Below are 17,345 nucleotides of genomic sequence, written 5' to 3' on the forward strand. Positions count from 1 at the left end.
CAATAAAAATGTCTTTATTTGACACCAGAGTTAGATAATTGTATCAAATAATTCAGAACAAAAATTTATTGCACTATCAGTACTTTGTCTCTCACATAAGGAAGAAATTGTTCATCGTATGACCCCCGATAAATCACAACTCTCCTCATTTTTTAGTATATGTGGGGGTATATATAAACAAAGTTGTTTTAACAGAGATGTGCCAGACTTTATTATCTTATCTTTATCTTATTATTACCAGAAAAGAATTCCACAAACTATTATCTTGTTTTTGGGTAATGAAGCATCACTAAATAATGCAGACATCTCCCCTTTTCTTCAGGTCGCTGTATTCCCAGAACTCTGCAGTGTAGCGGTGAGGATGACTGCGGGGACATGTCAGATGAAGTCGGCTGTAGGAACGTTGCCAAACCCTGCAGGCAGGAGGTGGAGGAGTATTGGGGAATTGAAAATCTTGCCAAGGGGTGAGTCATTCTCCCATTAATCTGCAATGTGAGGAGGATATTTTCATAGACTTATAAATGTAGAGATGTTTCTCTTCTCAAATCAATCTGCTCAGTCTTAAAGCTGTTGCTGTTATGCATTTTTTAGGATCAACATCTTGAACAGTAACCTGGAGGGAGTGGTGCTTGATAACAGATACTATGCTGGCAGCTGCCTGCCACATTACATCCAGGACGTTGGATTCAGGAAGCCGTACAACCTGCAGCAGTACACTCTACAGGTGAAACAGGATGGCATTTACACTGCAGGACAAATATAAACTGATACAGAATATATACAAGATTTTTCTTTTGGTAACACTTAAATTACAGTATCTGTTTATAAAAGGGTCTTTAAACTGCAACTACAACATTTGATCCAAATCTGTCTGGAAATTCGGACAAAAAGAACACAACAGACAGAGAGCTCCCTTTTTATCTGTATGCATTTCAAATATAGAGCAAAAATGAGCCTTTTAAGTTACAATATGCAGAATTTTTACACAAGTACCCCGAGTAATATTCAGTTTTATAGTTCTAGCACTATTAGCTTGTCCCAAATTGCATACTTCTTTACTAAATGCAGGATATTTTGCGTGCATAAGTGCATTTACACTGATACTCAATACTCAATTTACACTGATACTCAAACACAATGTACTATGTACACTCAGAGCGGTCAGAGAATTTAGTGTGGAATGAAGGACATGTCACAGCCTCAATGAACACCACACTGGTTTACCATTCTGCTGTCAGCATGCCAGCATGCTGGCTATTGCTAGCATCTGCTAGCTTGCTAACGTGTTATAAGCGACGGCAGCACATTTTCATTAAGAAAAAGACATTTAAGGCAAAATAAGTTCATTTTCTTTCAGGGAATAATGTTTACATGAAATACATGTAGTTACCATTGATTTAATAGCAAGTGTAAATTGTTGTAAATTTTGATCATAATCACCTAACATGCAAAGTATCTTCTCTAAGAGGCTTTTTGGGGTGGGTTTTTGCTCTTGTTTTAACAAAGAAATATGGTCGAGGTCTAATTAAACTGCCTCTCTTTAATGACTACATCCAAGCTTATCTCTACCATGGCTGTAGCCATTGTAAACAAATGGCCCACAGTACAACCCCACCTGTTATGATTGCAAACTCAGGTTTCCATCATGAAAAGCTTTCAGCATTGCTCTTTGCTCTTGCTTTGATCAAGAAATGTAGACCAGTTCTGCCACATCTACCACCATACTACAGCTAGAGCTGAGCTACCTGCTACACCAGGGACAACTATTGCTAATAGCTCACAGTACATCTAAACCCCGCCCATAGCTACCGCCATGTACCCCTTGAATGACACTGATACGTTTCCCTTTCTCCTGACGATCATAGTCCTGTACATAACCTTGTAAGATGTATTGATGAAATAAGCAAATGGATGTTCCATAATTTCTTACAACTGAACAAAGACAAAACTGAAATACTAATAGTAGTCCCACAAAAACAGAGGCAAGAGTTTTTCTTCATGTCATCATTCCTTCTTCAGCACAGTGAGCATGTCAAAAACCTAGGTGTCATCATTGATTCGAATCTAAACTTCCAAAATCACATAACAGCTACCAAAAAAACAGCATTCTACCACCTGAAAAACATCTCCAAACTGAGGTACTTCATGCCACAATCGGACTCCGAAAAGCAGGATCATGCCTTTATATCCAACAGGTTAGATTACTGCGACACCCTTCTTGCTGGACTTCCTAAAAACTAAATTTGAAGGCTCCAGCTCATCTAAATCGCTGCTGCCAGAGTACTAACAGGGACAAGGAAAACAGAACATATTACACCTGTACTGAAAACTCTTCACTGGCTTCCTGTTCAGTACAGAATTGATTTCAAAATGTTACTTCTAGTCTATGAATCTCTGAATGAAATGGCACCCCAATGTCTTTCTGACCTTCTCACTGACTACAATCCTATCAGACCTTTCCGATCATCAGGCACGTGTTTCCTGAATGTACCTAAAATAAAACTAAATCTGGCAAAGGTGCATTTAGTCACTATGGAGCTGTCCTCTGGAACAAACTGCCTGCTGACCTGAGATCTGCTGAAACACTTTGTTCCCTCAAAAGTGGCCTTAAAACACTGCTTTTTTCTCAAGCCTTTGCCTGCTAGGTTATCTTTGTGTGCAAACATGTTCATGGATTTAAATATGCTCCTTTTAGGATATCCTAAAATAAGTGTATGTAGAATGTTGTACACATTGGTGCAAGGTGTGTCCAAGTCATTAATTACTTCTTCCATACTTCTGTTTTTCTTGACTCAGTAGTGTATCTTTGTTGCTGTTTGTCTGTTTGTTTTGTGTCTGGTTTTATCCTCTGTAAAGCACATTAAGTTTCCATTTGTATGAAATATGCTATATAAATAAAATAAAATAGAATAGAATTGAATTGAATTGGAGCTTTACCAGATGGATTTGCCTGATGACAGTCTGGCAAACCCCTCTGTTTCACAAAGCTAATTATTCCCTGACATCTGCCGCACATTTTGGCCCCCAAGCTCCTCCAGTAACATTGTGGCCCCACTGAATCTGTCCAAGCCACATCTACTGCTTACTACTGGTTTTGACATCAGGACTCTGTTCAAAAAAATCTGCACTCCATAAGGTGTGTACAAAAAGTAAATGAATATTTTGGTTTCATGGATGAATTCACATACTGAGGGAGAAAAGCTGTTAAAGGTGGTCTTCCAAGTTTGAGCCACTGGCTACTCACAGAGCATTCAGAAATGACAAGAATGCCAGCTATTTCACCAGGAAGGCCATTTTTAACTGCATTTAATGGCCTTCCTAAAAAACAGCAAGGCCACTTTTAACAGCTTTTCTCCCTCATCATGTGAGTTCATTCATGAAACAACACACAAACAAGAATGTCTTCTTGTAAGACTGTATTTATACTATCTAATACTGATAGTTTATGTCATTTTGATTTGATCTGTCATCTTATCTTGTATTTTGTATATTCCAACTCCATAAGCATGGCTTACAAGGATTTTTTTTTTTATTTTAATAGTCCATTGAATGACACCTCAAAAAGGCAATTTTCTTTGTATTTACAGACAAAAGGATCCTATGATTTTACCCTGCAGTCGTTTGAGTCGTATTCTGACTACATGGACTTCACCTTAAAGGAGCGTATGAGCCAAACTGTTGTTTCCTTTGGCTTTGCAATTCCAGGCATTGTTGAATTTGGCTTCAATCACAATAATGCCAAATACACCAGGTCCGTTCAGAAGATTCGCCGTGCTTCTGGTCAGGTAAAATCCCTTTTAGTCTTTCTACATCCTTCAACATAGTGATCCGATTTACTCAAAACTAAATTCAAATTCAAATTCCCTTCACAGGCGAATAGCTTTGTGCGGGCCAAAGCAGAGCTAGAGCTGGCTCAGTATATGCTGAAGTCAGAAGATTTGATGCTTCACCCAGAGTTCCTGCAGCGCCTGCGCTCCCTGCCTCAGTCTTATGTTTACGGTGAATACAGACAGATCTACAGAGACTATGGCACCCACTACATCACAGAGGCAGCACTGGGAGGAGACTATGAGCACACCATCATCCTGAACAAGGAGAAGCTGGAGAGATCAGGTAAAGGATAACATTGGCTTTTACAATGGAGTCAGTTGGGGTGCTCAGGAAGTCAGCCTGCAACTAAGTCATTTTTTCTTTAGTCTACCAAATCAAGGTAAAAACTAGCAGGACCTCCAGGACCCTGGTAGATGATTCAAAAAGAGATTGGTCTGATAATTGAGGGCTCTACCTCCCATGCTACTTTTTAAGATGAAATGCAGTCTAATCAGTCCCTTATTCTGTTAATTAAATGTTGTAGGAGGATCACAGGTCATTGCAGTGAATCCACATTGATTTTTTTTTCTCATGGCATTTCTTTGTTCTAGATTATTCTTTGGAAGACTACAAGCGTTGTACACAATCCGGCCTTAAGGTTGGAGCAAACATATTTGGAGTTTATGTGTCTGCTGGAGTGAGCGGTGGATCCTGTAACGGCCTGCTGAATGAAATGGGAGGTATGGCAGCATGTTTTATTTAAAAATGCTCTTCTTTTTTTACAAATAAACATTTTGCTGAAACTGAGTCTTTCCATTTCTCCACAGAGGACACAGTGAGCGGCAGCATGGTTGAGGATTTTGTTGCTGTTGTGAGAGGAGGAAGTAGTGAATCCATCTCTGCTTTGGTGTCCAAAAAACTTCCAACCCCACAGCTGATGGGGCTATGGGGCGAAGGTGTGCGTTTTAACCCCGACTTTATCCGCAAAACAGTGAGTTCTTTTTTTAACTAAATCACATGTTTACCTCTCAGATTTCTACCTTATCTATTTCTGTTTTGCAACAGGAATACTCTGGTTTCATTTGTAATGCTCATCTATCTGCTTCCTTTTTGTCCCGTCTGTCCTTCTGGTTCTGTTCACCATCTCTTCTTGTAGTTGTAATAAAACTATTAATGAGCTTGTCCTAGATAACTAATACAAAACGTTTCACTGAATGGGTCAGAGGTGGTACTCAGATTAACAGAATTACAGCGGGGCAAAGTACAAGCAGGCCGATCAATAGCAGTTTGGAGAGAAATCAGCTAAAGATGCCAAATAGAGGTGTGCCAGATACAAACAGGCGGCTTTGTTCTAACCCTTCTGGATTCCAGTTTGTTCCATGGGAAAAAGAGAATGTGAAAAAATAAGAAGATCCGTGCCTGTGTAGTAATGACACGTGTTTTTGCATTAGACACGGCCGCTGTATGAGCTGGTGACTGCCAGAGACTTCTCCCAACATGCCTCCCTGAAAAGAAACCTGAAGAGAGCGCTGTCAGAGTACCTGGCCGAGGCTGATGCGTGTCGCTGTGCTCCCTGCCACAACAATGGAGTGGCTGTTTTAAGAGGTACCCCCTGGGCTTAGCTGTTTGGTGTTTATGACTAGTTTTATTGTACAATATTCAGATGCTACAAACATAATGCCAGTTATATTACCTCATCTTTGTGGGCCCTTCTTACACTGGGGCTACGTGCAGGCCTACTCAATCCCCCTTTTCCCCTTAAAAACTAGACATCCTGTAAAAATGAAAAATTTATTGACTAAAGTCAATCATTCTGACCATTTTGTATAAGCTGTGTTTGTTTTTTCATTAATTGTAAGCAGTTCAGTTTGATTAGTTTAACTATGAAATGTAATGGGAAGTATTACTTTTAATTAGGGTCTGATCACTGACTTCAGAGCAAGAACCCTATTGACACTGAAGGAATTGTTATTTTTCTTTTCCGCTAAAGATTCACTAATTTGGTGGCTTTAACATGCCCCAAAACTCACCAAATTTTCTTCAAAACTGAGCTCCAGTGAAACAGTGGCCCCAAACTTGATACAGGGGACTGGTTAAGAGCTACAGAATTGTTAGACATTTGTATCATGACTAGAGGTGAAATAAGTCTCTTGGGACCACCAAATGTACAGAAAGTGCAATACAAACAGCTAAAGGTAAAATGTTTGCGTTTTTGCTGATGGACAGGCTGCACATTTTAACAAATGAGTCCGAGATTTTTTATCTGATTGACTCCAGAATATTTTTGTTAGAACAAGACAAGGTGGATATCAAAAGTTACCAAAAATGTTAGGGTTTTTTTTGTCATAGGGTGGGGCTGTAATAGGGGCCCAGACTTACACTACTTTTTGTACATTTTTTGATGTGAAGTTCACCAAAAACGCCATACATTTCAGTGCTTCTGTCAGTTATCACCGACTTCACAGGGATGATCTCATTGATCCCCAGTATATAGATGCATCAATATCATTTCTTTGTCACAGTGGCCCCTTCTGCCAGTTGAACATTTCCTCCACTGATTTTTAATTTTTCCCTTTAAATGTTCAGCCTTCGAACACCATTCAATCTAGACTTATGATTTTGCGATATCATATTGGTCATCATGAGACCTATAAAAAAGCCTATTGAATCCTTGACCTGATCCAGACAAGAAGCCCCCCCAGCTTCAATTTCAATTTGCTGTATTGGCTTGAACAGATCAGTTACTGCCAAAGCAGTGTAAAGAATAAAAATCAGTTAAATATTGACACATAATACAAAGGAAATTCATCTCACTTTCAAATAACGATGTTTTGAATAATGCCAAATGAATTTAACCTGCTGTAAATTTTGAATACATTATTCTGTGTTCTCTTCATTTCTGGTAAGACAATGGTATCACTCTGAGCACACTCTAATGCAAACATCTCATCATAGCACCTCCTACTAGCAACAGGAAGTGACACAAATGGGCCATGTCAAAACGCAAAATAAGAGATGTGGTTACAATATTGGTGAGGATAAAGGAAGTGTATCTTTATCTTCTTCAACAGGCACCAGGTGTGACTGTGTGTGTCCTGTCGGGTACAGTGGAAGAGGCTGTGAGATCACTCAGAGGCCGAAAGGTTAGAGCAAAATGTTACAAAACTCCAGACTTAGCATGAACTTACTCTGCAGGACACTGAGATATTGATGTGTGATATGCCTTGACCTGTTTTGACAGATATGGCCATTGACGGCAGCTGGAGCTGCTGGGGAGCGTGGTCGTCCTGCAGTGGAAACACAAAGAGCAGAAGTCGACACTGTAACAACCCTGCACCCAGCAACGGAGGCCTGGCCTGCAGGGGACTGCAGCAGGAGTCTATTGAATGTTTTTGAAATAACTGTCCTGATGTTAGCTTGGAAAAAAGATTTATAAAAAGCCTCCTTAAAAAGAAGTTTATTCTGTGGTATGTCTTTTTATTACCTTGGGTTAAAATAGATCGTATTTAAATGAAAACACCAAGTACCAAAATGGTATATCTCTCTCACTGAAGTTTTATAAAGATTCTTAAAGCATGCCTGCCTTTTTAGGTATGTCTTCCCTGATGTTTTCTGTGTGACTACACCATTTAAATTGATTTACCATCAGCGCAAATCTTTATTCAGCTTAACCAAACTGACGTTAAAGAAATGCCTCACAGAAACTCTGCCTCTAAAACTGACAGATTCAAAGCTTTAAAAATAAATACATCCAGGCAGATAGACAAGAAAAACACAAACACTGTTAGAAGAAAATGAGATTTAGTCTTCATTTTTTTCAAGTTTTATTTTAAAGATCTTTATTTTTCTTCAGCTATGTTTTGCATTATTTACCGAGGCGGGCATAATTGAGAAAATGTTTTGCCAATTTATAGGCCTTTAACAAAATCATCAACTTTGAGAAAGTTTATCGGTTGATTATTTTATTTTTTTAACTGAAGACAACCTCGACTTGTATTAAAAATGTTTTTGCAATGTCAATAGAACTTCTATGATGACTAAAGTACTCAAAATTATGCATGTCTTTTTCTGAGAAGAGAAACTTGTCAGATATATCACCCCTGCCTTCTCTCTAGTGGCGCTTCAGAATTATGTTTGTCAATCAGCATTTCACAATAAAAAGCACCAGAATAAAGATGGGCATTTTTGTGGGTTATTCAACAAGTTCTCTAAAAGACAGGAGGCAGTACGCACTCATTCAGGTTGTCCTCAACTCACCCTGCCATGTAAGAGCATCTTTTTGACCCTTCTTCTTTCTCAGGTAAACAAACTGACAGAGGGCAAACCCAGAACATTTTTCACTGTTTCAGCTGCTCCTTTATATCAAATCACTGGCACATTTGCTGCGCACAGGGATGAGACATTTTAACATCTTTTATAGACTTTCTTTCTCGTCCCTCCATGGGCGTCATGTCACATTAAATAAGTGGATTCAAGGACCAAAAATTATTTCACAGGATACTAAATAAACTAAAATGTTAAGGTTTTGACAACCTCTCCTCAAATTAACATCTGTGTTCAATATTAATTTAAAGAATCAGCACTGATAAATAACAACTGATCAAGAGACATGCACGCAACTCTGATAATTTCCTTTAATGGAAGCAGGTTTATTTTTACATTGTATACAATCCATTATATTAAGAAGAATATTTTAGCATGATGGGGGGCTGCACATTGGTGCAGTGTTTGGCACTGCTGCCTCACAACATAAAGGTTCCTGGTTTGAATCCTGACTTTACAGGGCCTTTCTGTATTGAGTTTGCATTTTCTCCCTATACATATGTGTGATTTTTGCAGATATTCCAGCTTTTTCACTTGGTCCAAAGACATATTCGTTAGGTATATTGGTGACTCTAAATTGCCCATAGGTGTGAGTAAGAATGTGGCTGGTTGTTGGCTCCAGCCCCTTGAAAGGCGGCACACATAATGGATAGTTAAACAGCATGCACTTTTTCTATTGTGGCTGATAGTTAACATCAACAGTGTGATTTTTTTTGCCAGGGAAGTGATGTATTATGTTGTTCTGACATTACATGTGTAATGGGTATGGTATATATTGGTATATGTAGGTATATCAAAGTTACAGTTGCACTGAGACAACCTTAGATTAGACTATCAATCAACATACAGCAATCAACAAGCCAAAATAATTTTAACATCTGCACAGTTCACATTTATTCAGATTTTGAAGCATGCAGTAGTGTATCCTGAGGAACAACAGTGATTTCTTTAATTTTAGCAAAAGTGTTAAGGATGTAAAAACACTTAGTAGATTGCGATGAGTCGGCACTGAGGGCCTTAACAACGCTGACTCTGAGAGGAGGAGCCCAAACAGGTTCTTCCACCTCCATCAGGCGCTGGATTATCACAGGTTCTTGTCCGAGTCTTCCTCCCTGAAGAACAGGATGACCATGCCCCCCAGCATGACCATGACCCATCAGTCCTGGTATCTGTTGAAAAAATTCTCTTGATTAAATATGTCTGCTTAGTGTCATTACTTCATCACATCCTGTAGCCTGAGGAGAAAGGAAAACAGGCTGATGAATCAGCCAAAAGAGTAAATTCCATTTAACATTTGTCAGGCAGTCAGAGGGCAAACAGGCAAAATTTGGAGTCTTTCAGCTTAATGGGTATTTTATCAAGTTTAACTGCTGATATATTTTTAACGTAAAACATCAGGGAAGTTTGAGGAATAAGAACTGTTGGCACCACTCTTATCTGTACTGTAAAATTAATCATCCTTTTCTGGACTAGCAAGGTGACTTCATGGATTCCCTGCTCACTGCCCTCAGCAAAGAAGACTACCATCTTCATCATCTTAAGTCTTAAGATTTTAATGCAGATGAAACAATGCTAGCCTACGTAGGAAGTAAAGTTTTCTGGTGTGGGCAGATGTAAATGTTTTAAAAGAGGTCGATTAACAAAACTGTTAAAAGTCTGTCTCCTGCCTCTAACTTAATAATTACGGGAAATATCAAGATGGTTATAATAAATTTATAAAACATATTACCCAGAATGTAAAACCTGGACAATTCTTTGAATAATTCCCCCTTTTCTTTTTATGTCGCTGCATCGGCAACAGCCAGGGCCAGGTGTTTTATGTTTTCTGTACATTCTCAGACCATGCACAACTGTTTTGGTTGGAGCTTTGCAAGGTGGATTTGCCTGATGACAGACATGGAATCTGAACAATCCATCTGCCTTGCAAGGTTAGCTCTGACCTAGTGATAAACCAAATACATGTTGAACGTCAGAGGTCAGTGTCCTTGACCCTCATGTTCATCCCCTGTTTCTGAACACAATATCTAATATCTCTAGAGTTCCTTTGAGGGATTCTCCTCAAATTTTGCATAAATGGAAGGCCTGACTTTCAGGGATTTTCTCTGGTTAGCACAAACCTACGCTTAAACTAAAGGTTGAACTGATAACATTATGGAAGTCAAAGATCCCTGCAACTTCACACTATCTAAGGTCACAGCGTCTTGCACCAAGGCAGCTGCACACCTCCTGGAAGCATATAACCTCCTGGTAATAGTTGTAGTCAGACTCATGACAAATGTCTCACCTGCTCTGTGAGTCTCTTCACAGGCATCTCCCTGGTAGCCTGACTTACAGATGCAGTTACAGGATGTTCCTTTGAGTATTGTGATTCCATTGTTCCTGCAGGGGGCGCAGCGACAGGAGTCGAAATGCTGCATGTACTCGTCCCAAGCCCTCTGCATGTTGGCCAGTCTTGCTCCTACATGATTAGCAGCCGTGCTGAGGCGGACAAGCTCATAAATCGGCAGGGTCTATGTTTATAGAGTAGAAATATTGGACACACAGAGAGAAGAAAAAGAAAAGTTGAGAAGCTGTCGATTCATAGACATTGTTTTTCCATAGACTGTATAGAAGAAGTGGACATTGCCTTTTGTTTCATGGAAAAGGCCAGTGATGTGGTTAAAACTTCTAATTCCAAGTGTTCTTTTAGTCATGGCTTCCTTGTAGTTGACAAGCCCCTAACATAGTCACTTGTTGGAAGGCGTAACACTAAATTGATGCACATTTTCTAAATGTCACTTTTGGCTCCAAAAAGGGGGATTTATGGGTGTTTTTTCTGTTGGCTATGTCCACTCTCTTCAGTCTTGTTACATTAAATTACCTCATACTCAATGAGTGTTGGGTTGTACTTGAGTGATGCTCCCCAGTTCTTGTAGGTGTCAGGGTTCCTGATAGCCAAAAGGCCACTGCTGCTGACTACGATCCCACCTTTCACCAGAGTTACAATGTCTTCAATCACAACTGAACGAGAGCTCTGCTCTACATTTTTAAAGAGAGAAAAACATCACAGTGAGGCAAAAGGTAGATGCAATAAACCAACACGAATCATGCAAAACATTAGCTGTAGAGGGGGCCTTACGTTGATTAAATTTTCCTTTTTTATTGCATGAATCTGCTCCCACTTTCAGCCCTGCTGTTCCCAAAGTGTCAAGGGGATAACTTAAACCGATGGTACCACCAAAGCATCTTCCAGCTTGGTCACCTGTCAGCCCTGTGAAATAAATAAACCAAACAAAATCTGATTTCATATTCTTTCTCTATTTGATAATGTTAATTTGGAAACTGGAGATCCCACAATACTTGATTCAGCCATGGATGTTTTGTTGACAACAACAACATATTCAAGGGTTCCTCCCATGGTTCCCTCTGTGACATAATGAGTGCCGAACGTGTTGAAGAAGCGCGAGTACATCCCAAAGTTGTACTGCTCAGGAAGCTCCATGAGTGAGACGTAGAAGTCATCATGAAGCATCAGTTTGTTAGTTCTCATTTTGAAGTGAGCTGTTTGTACTTTGGACAAAAGTCTGACGAATCCGAGGTCCTGAAGACAGAAAGGGAAGATTTATGACAGACGTTCCTGATACTGATTCCCAAACCAGGTCTCTGACATTGTCTGATGCAGAGTACTCTGACACCAGAGCATAAAAACTTTAAAATACATAACAATTTCAGCTAGCAGTACATTAGGAAATTGTTAATGTTATGTAGCAACAAAACACGTGACGTAACCGTTACCGAGCTACACCCCTACTGAGGAGTAAACTCCATAGAGAACTGCATAACGCGAACCATGGCAACTGTAGACATGTCAGTACACGACTTGTGTTTTTGAAAAGAAAATAACTTAATGCTGTTCTTTGTTCTTCTTTTAACAAAGAAATGTCATCAAGTTCTGATAAAACGGGTGCTTGAACAGCATCCACGCTGACGTCCTCCCCCATAATCGCACCGGCCTCTTGTTGCTGCTTGCTTACATCACAACACCGCTGTGCCCGAAAGTACTGCCCCTCGACACTGATTGGTCCCATCACTTTTTAACCGGGCCCGAACGGTTCAGATGGGAGCTCAGCAAGATGGCTTCTCCAGTGAGAAACACGGAAATGTGCGTATCCATCTGCTTTGCAAGGTTAGTAGAGTGCTGCTCCAAGAGATTAAAACTGTCTTTCAATCTTTGAACAAATGTGTTGTGTGTAAACCATATCCTGTGAATCATACCTGGCTTTTGTGCTGTGTTAAGTTCTGGAGAAATTCTGATTCCTTACTCCCTCTCAGTCCTCCTTCCACATAATAGATCCCAATTGTAACACCAGCATTGGAAGATTTTGATTTTTTCCTTGCCTCAAGCAGGCCGACCAAATCCTCGTAGTATTCATGAGAGCCCTCAGATGTAGCTTCAGCCTATCACAGGTTGAATTTTATGTCAGACTGTGTCATTTTGTCCAATATAAAAACAAAGAGATAACAAAAAGCTCATCAAAACATACCACAAAACGGTAAGCATGATAGTTGTAGGGCTTTCTGTAGTTCTTCTCATCTTCGTTGTAGTGCAGGTTCTCGCAAAATGAGTCATAGACAAATTTCCTCCATTCACCATTGTAGACGTATTCACACTTTCCTCCAAAGTACTTTGGGTCGAGTACAGGATCCACAAAGTCGTCTGTCAATGCATTGTAGCTATATGTAAAGCAGAACGATTCAAATCAGGACAAGCTTTTATTTCTCAACAGCATGAATAATGGCTCGAACCAGCAGAGAAAAGATGTCTATTTCTATTCTTCAGTGTTTACCCCTGAATGCCACGTTCAGCCCCAGGGATTGGCATGAGGGTGGAGCACTTGTCGTCTCTCCGGTTGAAGTCTTCACACTCGTCTTCATCAGAAAAATCATCACAGTCTGGCTCTCCATTACAGCGGAGAGACTGACTGATGCAGCGCCCTGCATAGACACAGAGATTGTCATATACACAATTAATATACATATAGGAACACAACATCAAACTAAACAGATATTTTGATCAAACATGATGTGCGGCCTGGGTCTTGGCTGTTTGGACTTGCCTGTTTCTTTGCAGGTGAAGTCTTCTCCACAGTAATCTGGCACCAGACACTCTGTAGTTGCTGTCGGACATGTCAGATGCTCCCACAAAGTCTCAAAACACTCTGTGCCGCCAAACTGTGACGGTTTCTCCAGGTATCGGAAACGAAACTATGAAGCAGAGAAACAGAGGTACAGGTCAAATGAAAGTCTGCTTCTTGGCTCTGCCTTTAATTTTGGACTATACAGTCATATGCATCCATCCATCCATCCATCCATCCATCCATCTTCTGCTTATCCAGGACACGGTGGCAGCAAGCTAAGCTACCATACGTCCCTCTCCCTAGCAATATTTCCAGCTCCTCCTGAGAGATTCAGGTTGCACTCCCAGGCCAGATGGAATATATAATCCCTCCAGCAAGATCTGGGTCTGTCCTGGGTTTTTATTTCAGTTGGATGTCCCCTGAAAACCTCCACAGGTAGGTCACCAGGAAACACCCTGATCAAATGTCGAACCACCTCATATGACTCCTTTCTTTGCGGTGGCTCCTATCTCATACTGTCATGGCAAACCAAGGAGAGGCAATGTTTTAAAAAAACCTGCTGGAGTGGAGAAAGAAGTAGGCGCAGAAGTCAGTGTACAAAAGTCAGTATCTTCTACAACCCCAGTTTCATAAAAATTGGGTACTGTGTTAAATGTAAATTAAAACAAAATGCAATGAGATGCAGGTGGCCTAGTGGTTTAAGGCGCACCCCATTTTTCTAAGCATCTCTCCTCACTCTCTCGTCCCTGTTTCCAACCCTATCCACTGTCCTCCTATATCAAATGAAGGCACAAAAAGCCCAAAACAGAAAGCAATGATTTGAAAATCTAAAAAAACATATTCTTCATAATAGAATGTAAACAACATATTAGATGTTGAAACTGAGATGTTTTACCATTTCATTGACAATATTGGGTCATTTTGGATTTGATGGCAGCAACACATCTCAAAAAGTAGGGGCGTGGCAACAAAAGACTGGAAAAGTCAAAGTTGTCAATGAAAAACAGCTGGAGGAGAATTTTTGCAACTGGTTAGGTTAGTTTACAACAGGTCAGTAAAAACAAAAAACAACAACAAAAAAAAAAAATTTCAGAGGCAGACTCGCTCAGAAGTAAAGGTGGGCTGAGGTTCAATCAATCTGTGAAAAAATAGATGTAAAAGTTTTGTAACAATCTGAGAAAATGTTCCTCAATGTAAAACTGTGAAGACTGTGAAAGTTCCCATCTACAGTACATGATATCATCAAAAGATCCAAAAGGCTGAAGGTCAATATTGCCTGCTTGTGATCTTTGGGCCCTCAGACAGCACTGCATTAAAAACAGGTATGATTATGAACAGGAAATCACTGCATGGGCTCAGGAACACTTCCAGAAATCACTGTCTGTCAACACAATTTGCTGTACCATCCACAAATCTAAGTCAAACCAGTGTCATGCATGCCTTTTTTTGTAAGCTTCATGTGTATGAAAATGTTCTTATAATGAAATAATCTTTGTGACTACGTTTGTTTTGTTAAGTTTTTTTTTTTTTTTTTTTATAAAAATGATTATTCAAAAGAAGGGGATTGTGCTAAAAGTGATCCCAGGATGTTTTGCAAGCAGCTCGCAGCATTAACCAGGAAGGTCAGTAAACATTATTTCTCCTTCATTCTGTTAAATTCATCCATGAAACAAAAACTGTGGTTTACCATGGAGTGCATTTTGTATTGAACAGTCCTTAATTCAAAACAAGAAGCACGCAAGAGAGGTAGTTAATATAGCCTAACTGCTCCAGACTACATTTCAGAGATGGTTTTAGTTTATGAGCCAGGACAGCCCCTCAGATCCTCAGGTTCTTCTCTCTTGGCTGTTCCATAGAGCAGAACTAAAAAAGTTTTATGATTCTGTTGCTACATACCTCATGGACTTTAATGAGTATTTCTGTGGTATAGATAAAAATGTCACAGTCATCTTTCATTGATCTTATTGGAGCAGGAGTGCTGATTAAGAGTAATCATAGCTCTCTTTAGCCCCACTGATCATCTCATCCATAATATATTGATCCAAGCTAGCAAACAAAAAGACAGTCTAGTTTCTACTCATGCTCATGGAGAGAGTCCTAGTTTTACAGGACAACAAGGTTGTAATAATGATTATCTTGAAACATCTTTCTCATATTCAAATGCATTGAGAATTACAGTTACCTTTTTGTCTGTGCAGGCGTTGCAGGGTGTCCACTGTGACCAGGGCCCCAACCTACAGTTGATGGGAATAGGCCTGTTTACAGCTCTGGTTCTCCTCGTCCCGGCCCCACTGCTTCACGCAAGAAAAAAAAAAACTTTATCTTCTCTGTTCTTCCTTTAATACCCCTGGGATATGAGATATATTAAATAACCACTGCTGAGACGTTATCAAGGGATTGTGAGAGGTGGTGAAGCAAGGAATACTGCACCTGTTATCAGCAGTTGTCCACGGCCTCCTGGATGCATTCACATGTGGGAAATAAAAGATGAACAGATACAGAGAACATAATGTCAGAGGTAATTTTTTAAATATCTCCATGGGAAAAATGGATAGCTTGGTCCCGTAGATTAAAATGCTACATCACAAAACCACTGTTAAGATCCTATGGGGACGTCTGCTGCAGTATTGACCAACCACAGTGAATGATTGATCAAAGGTAAACAAATGCTCTTACAACAGTTGGGAAAGTTTATTTTAATGATCTAAAAGCCCAATTTCCCATCATTCCCCCCGCAAAAACAACACTGCAGTTCAGACAGAACATGTAACAATACAAGTAAATAAACAAGTTATGCAATTCATGCACATGTTCAATAGAATAAAAGACTTGTTTGAATAAACGACTTGATTAATAAATAAATAAATAAAACAGGATTTGACAAACTAAGCAGAGAAAACAAAGAAAACCATGAAAAGCTTGAATTTTTCACAAAAGACAATAATAAAGATAAAAGATGAAATCAAAATAGTCAAAATCCTTCAGGATAATCCAGAAAAACAAAATAAAATAAGACAACTTCTAAGGAACATATAAGCTGATAAAATAAATTTGCTGATTAAACAAAATGCAAAACTGAAACACAACAAAAGACGCCAATTCATAAAAAATAAACATCAATAAGAAGACAAAGCACTAAGAGATAATCCATAACAATAAAATACAACAGACAACACATACACAAATTAATTAAATAGATTAGAAGATACAACTGATTAAAAAAAGGAATAATTGATAAAAGCCCATTTCCATGACTTGAAGAGAAAAAAAATTAAGTTCAATCATTATTCAAAAGAATTTAAAAAAATGTCAGAAAAAAAAAACTAGTTATGAGCCAGACATAATGAGGAGATAGAAGGTCAAAAAATGATTAAAAAAAAATAATAGTTCTAAGATTTTAAAAAGTCAAAGTTATGAGCAAATATGTCAGGATGATTAAATAAGATTTCAAATTCACTGGACAGACAGAAGGAGATAGAAAGACAAAACAATGATATAAAAATGATTAATTGTTAGATTTTTAAAAGTCAAAATTATGAAAATATAAATCAGAATTGTGAGTATGTCATATTTGTAATTTTTAATCTCACAATTATCTCATAATTTTGATTTATGGTGTAATTTTGACTTCTAATGTCATAGTTTCTTCTTTTCAGATCATTTTTCTGCCATGTTAACTTATAATTTTGCTTCATTTTCTCATATTTTTTGCCACTTTACCTCATAATCTTAAGTCTGACCTGCTATCTGATTATTTCAGTTTTTTAACTCATAATTTTGACTTTTTGTCTCATGATGATATCTTCCTATCTTATAATGTTTACTTCTTACCTCACAATTATGTCTTTAAGTCTCATGGCTCAGACATTTTGATCCCATGATTTTCTCTCGCATAATTTTGACTTTTGATTTCATACTGTCGACTTTTTTTCCTTCTAATTCTGATTTACTATCTTAAATTTTAATTTTTATCTCATATTTTGACTTTTATCTCATAATTATGGCATCAAATCTCAAAACTTCAATTTTGGATCTCATAATTTCAATTTTTCTTACAACTTCTCGACTTATGTTTCATGATTTCAACTATGTATC

General features: G+C 38.8%; 2 protein-coding genes across 3 annotated transcripts in view; one reads left to right on the forward strand and one right to left on the reverse strand.

The window, feature by feature from the left end:
• Positions 1-7,265, forward strand: part of LOC121520228 — an 87,588-nt gene extending 80,323 nt beyond the window's left edge. The window contains exons 17-25 of the mRNA XM_041803603.1: positions 323-464; positions 592-724; positions 3,588-3,785; positions 3,873-4,113; positions 4,422-4,550; positions 4,638-4,801; positions 5,262-5,415; positions 6,882-6,953; positions 7,052-7,265. Of these exons, the coding sequence (XP_041659537.1) occupies positions 323-464; positions 592-724; positions 3,588-3,785; positions 3,873-4,113; positions 4,422-4,550; positions 4,638-4,801; positions 5,262-5,415; positions 6,882-6,953; positions 7,052-7,206 (1,388 nt within the window). The 3' untranslated portion in view covers positions 7,207-7,265. The remainder of the gene's footprint in view (positions 1-322; positions 465-591; positions 725-3,587; positions 3,786-3,872; positions 4,114-4,421; positions 4,551-4,637; positions 4,802-5,261; positions 5,416-6,881; positions 6,954-7,051) is intronic.
• A 1,161-nt stretch (positions 7,266-8,426) lies between these two features.
• c8a (complement component 8, alpha polypeptide) lies at positions 8,427-15,878 on the reverse strand. 2 transcript variants are annotated; one of them, XM_041803028.1, is made up of 11 exons: positions 15,681-15,878; positions 15,433-15,541; positions 13,230-13,377; positions 12,960-13,107; positions 12,657-12,846; positions 12,388-12,570; positions 11,473-11,713; positions 11,252-11,383; positions 10,994-11,151; positions 10,418-10,643; positions 8,427-9,302 (listed from the first exon to the last, which is right to left on the reverse strand). In XM_041803028.1, the coding sequence occupies exons 1-11, from the start codon at positions 15,788-15,790 to the stop codon at positions 9,151-9,153; spliced, it is 1,797 nt and encodes a 598-aa protein (XP_041658962.1). In that variant the 5' UTR covers positions 15,791-15,878; the 3' UTR covers positions 8,427-9,150. The 2 variants fall into 2 exon arrangements, with proteins under 2 accessions (XP_041658962.1, XP_041658961.1); XM_041803027.1 differs by having other exon boundaries at positions 15,433-15,544.
• Between the last annotated feature and the right edge of the window lie 1,467 nt (positions 15,879-17,345).

The sequence above is a fragment of the Cheilinus undulatus genome, linkage group 13 (assembly GCF_018320785.1).
Source record: "Cheilinus undulatus linkage group 13, ASM1832078v1, whole genome shotgun sequence".
Classification (NCBI taxonomy): Eukaryota; Metazoa; Chordata; class Actinopteri; order Labriformes; family Labridae; genus Cheilinus; species Cheilinus undulatus.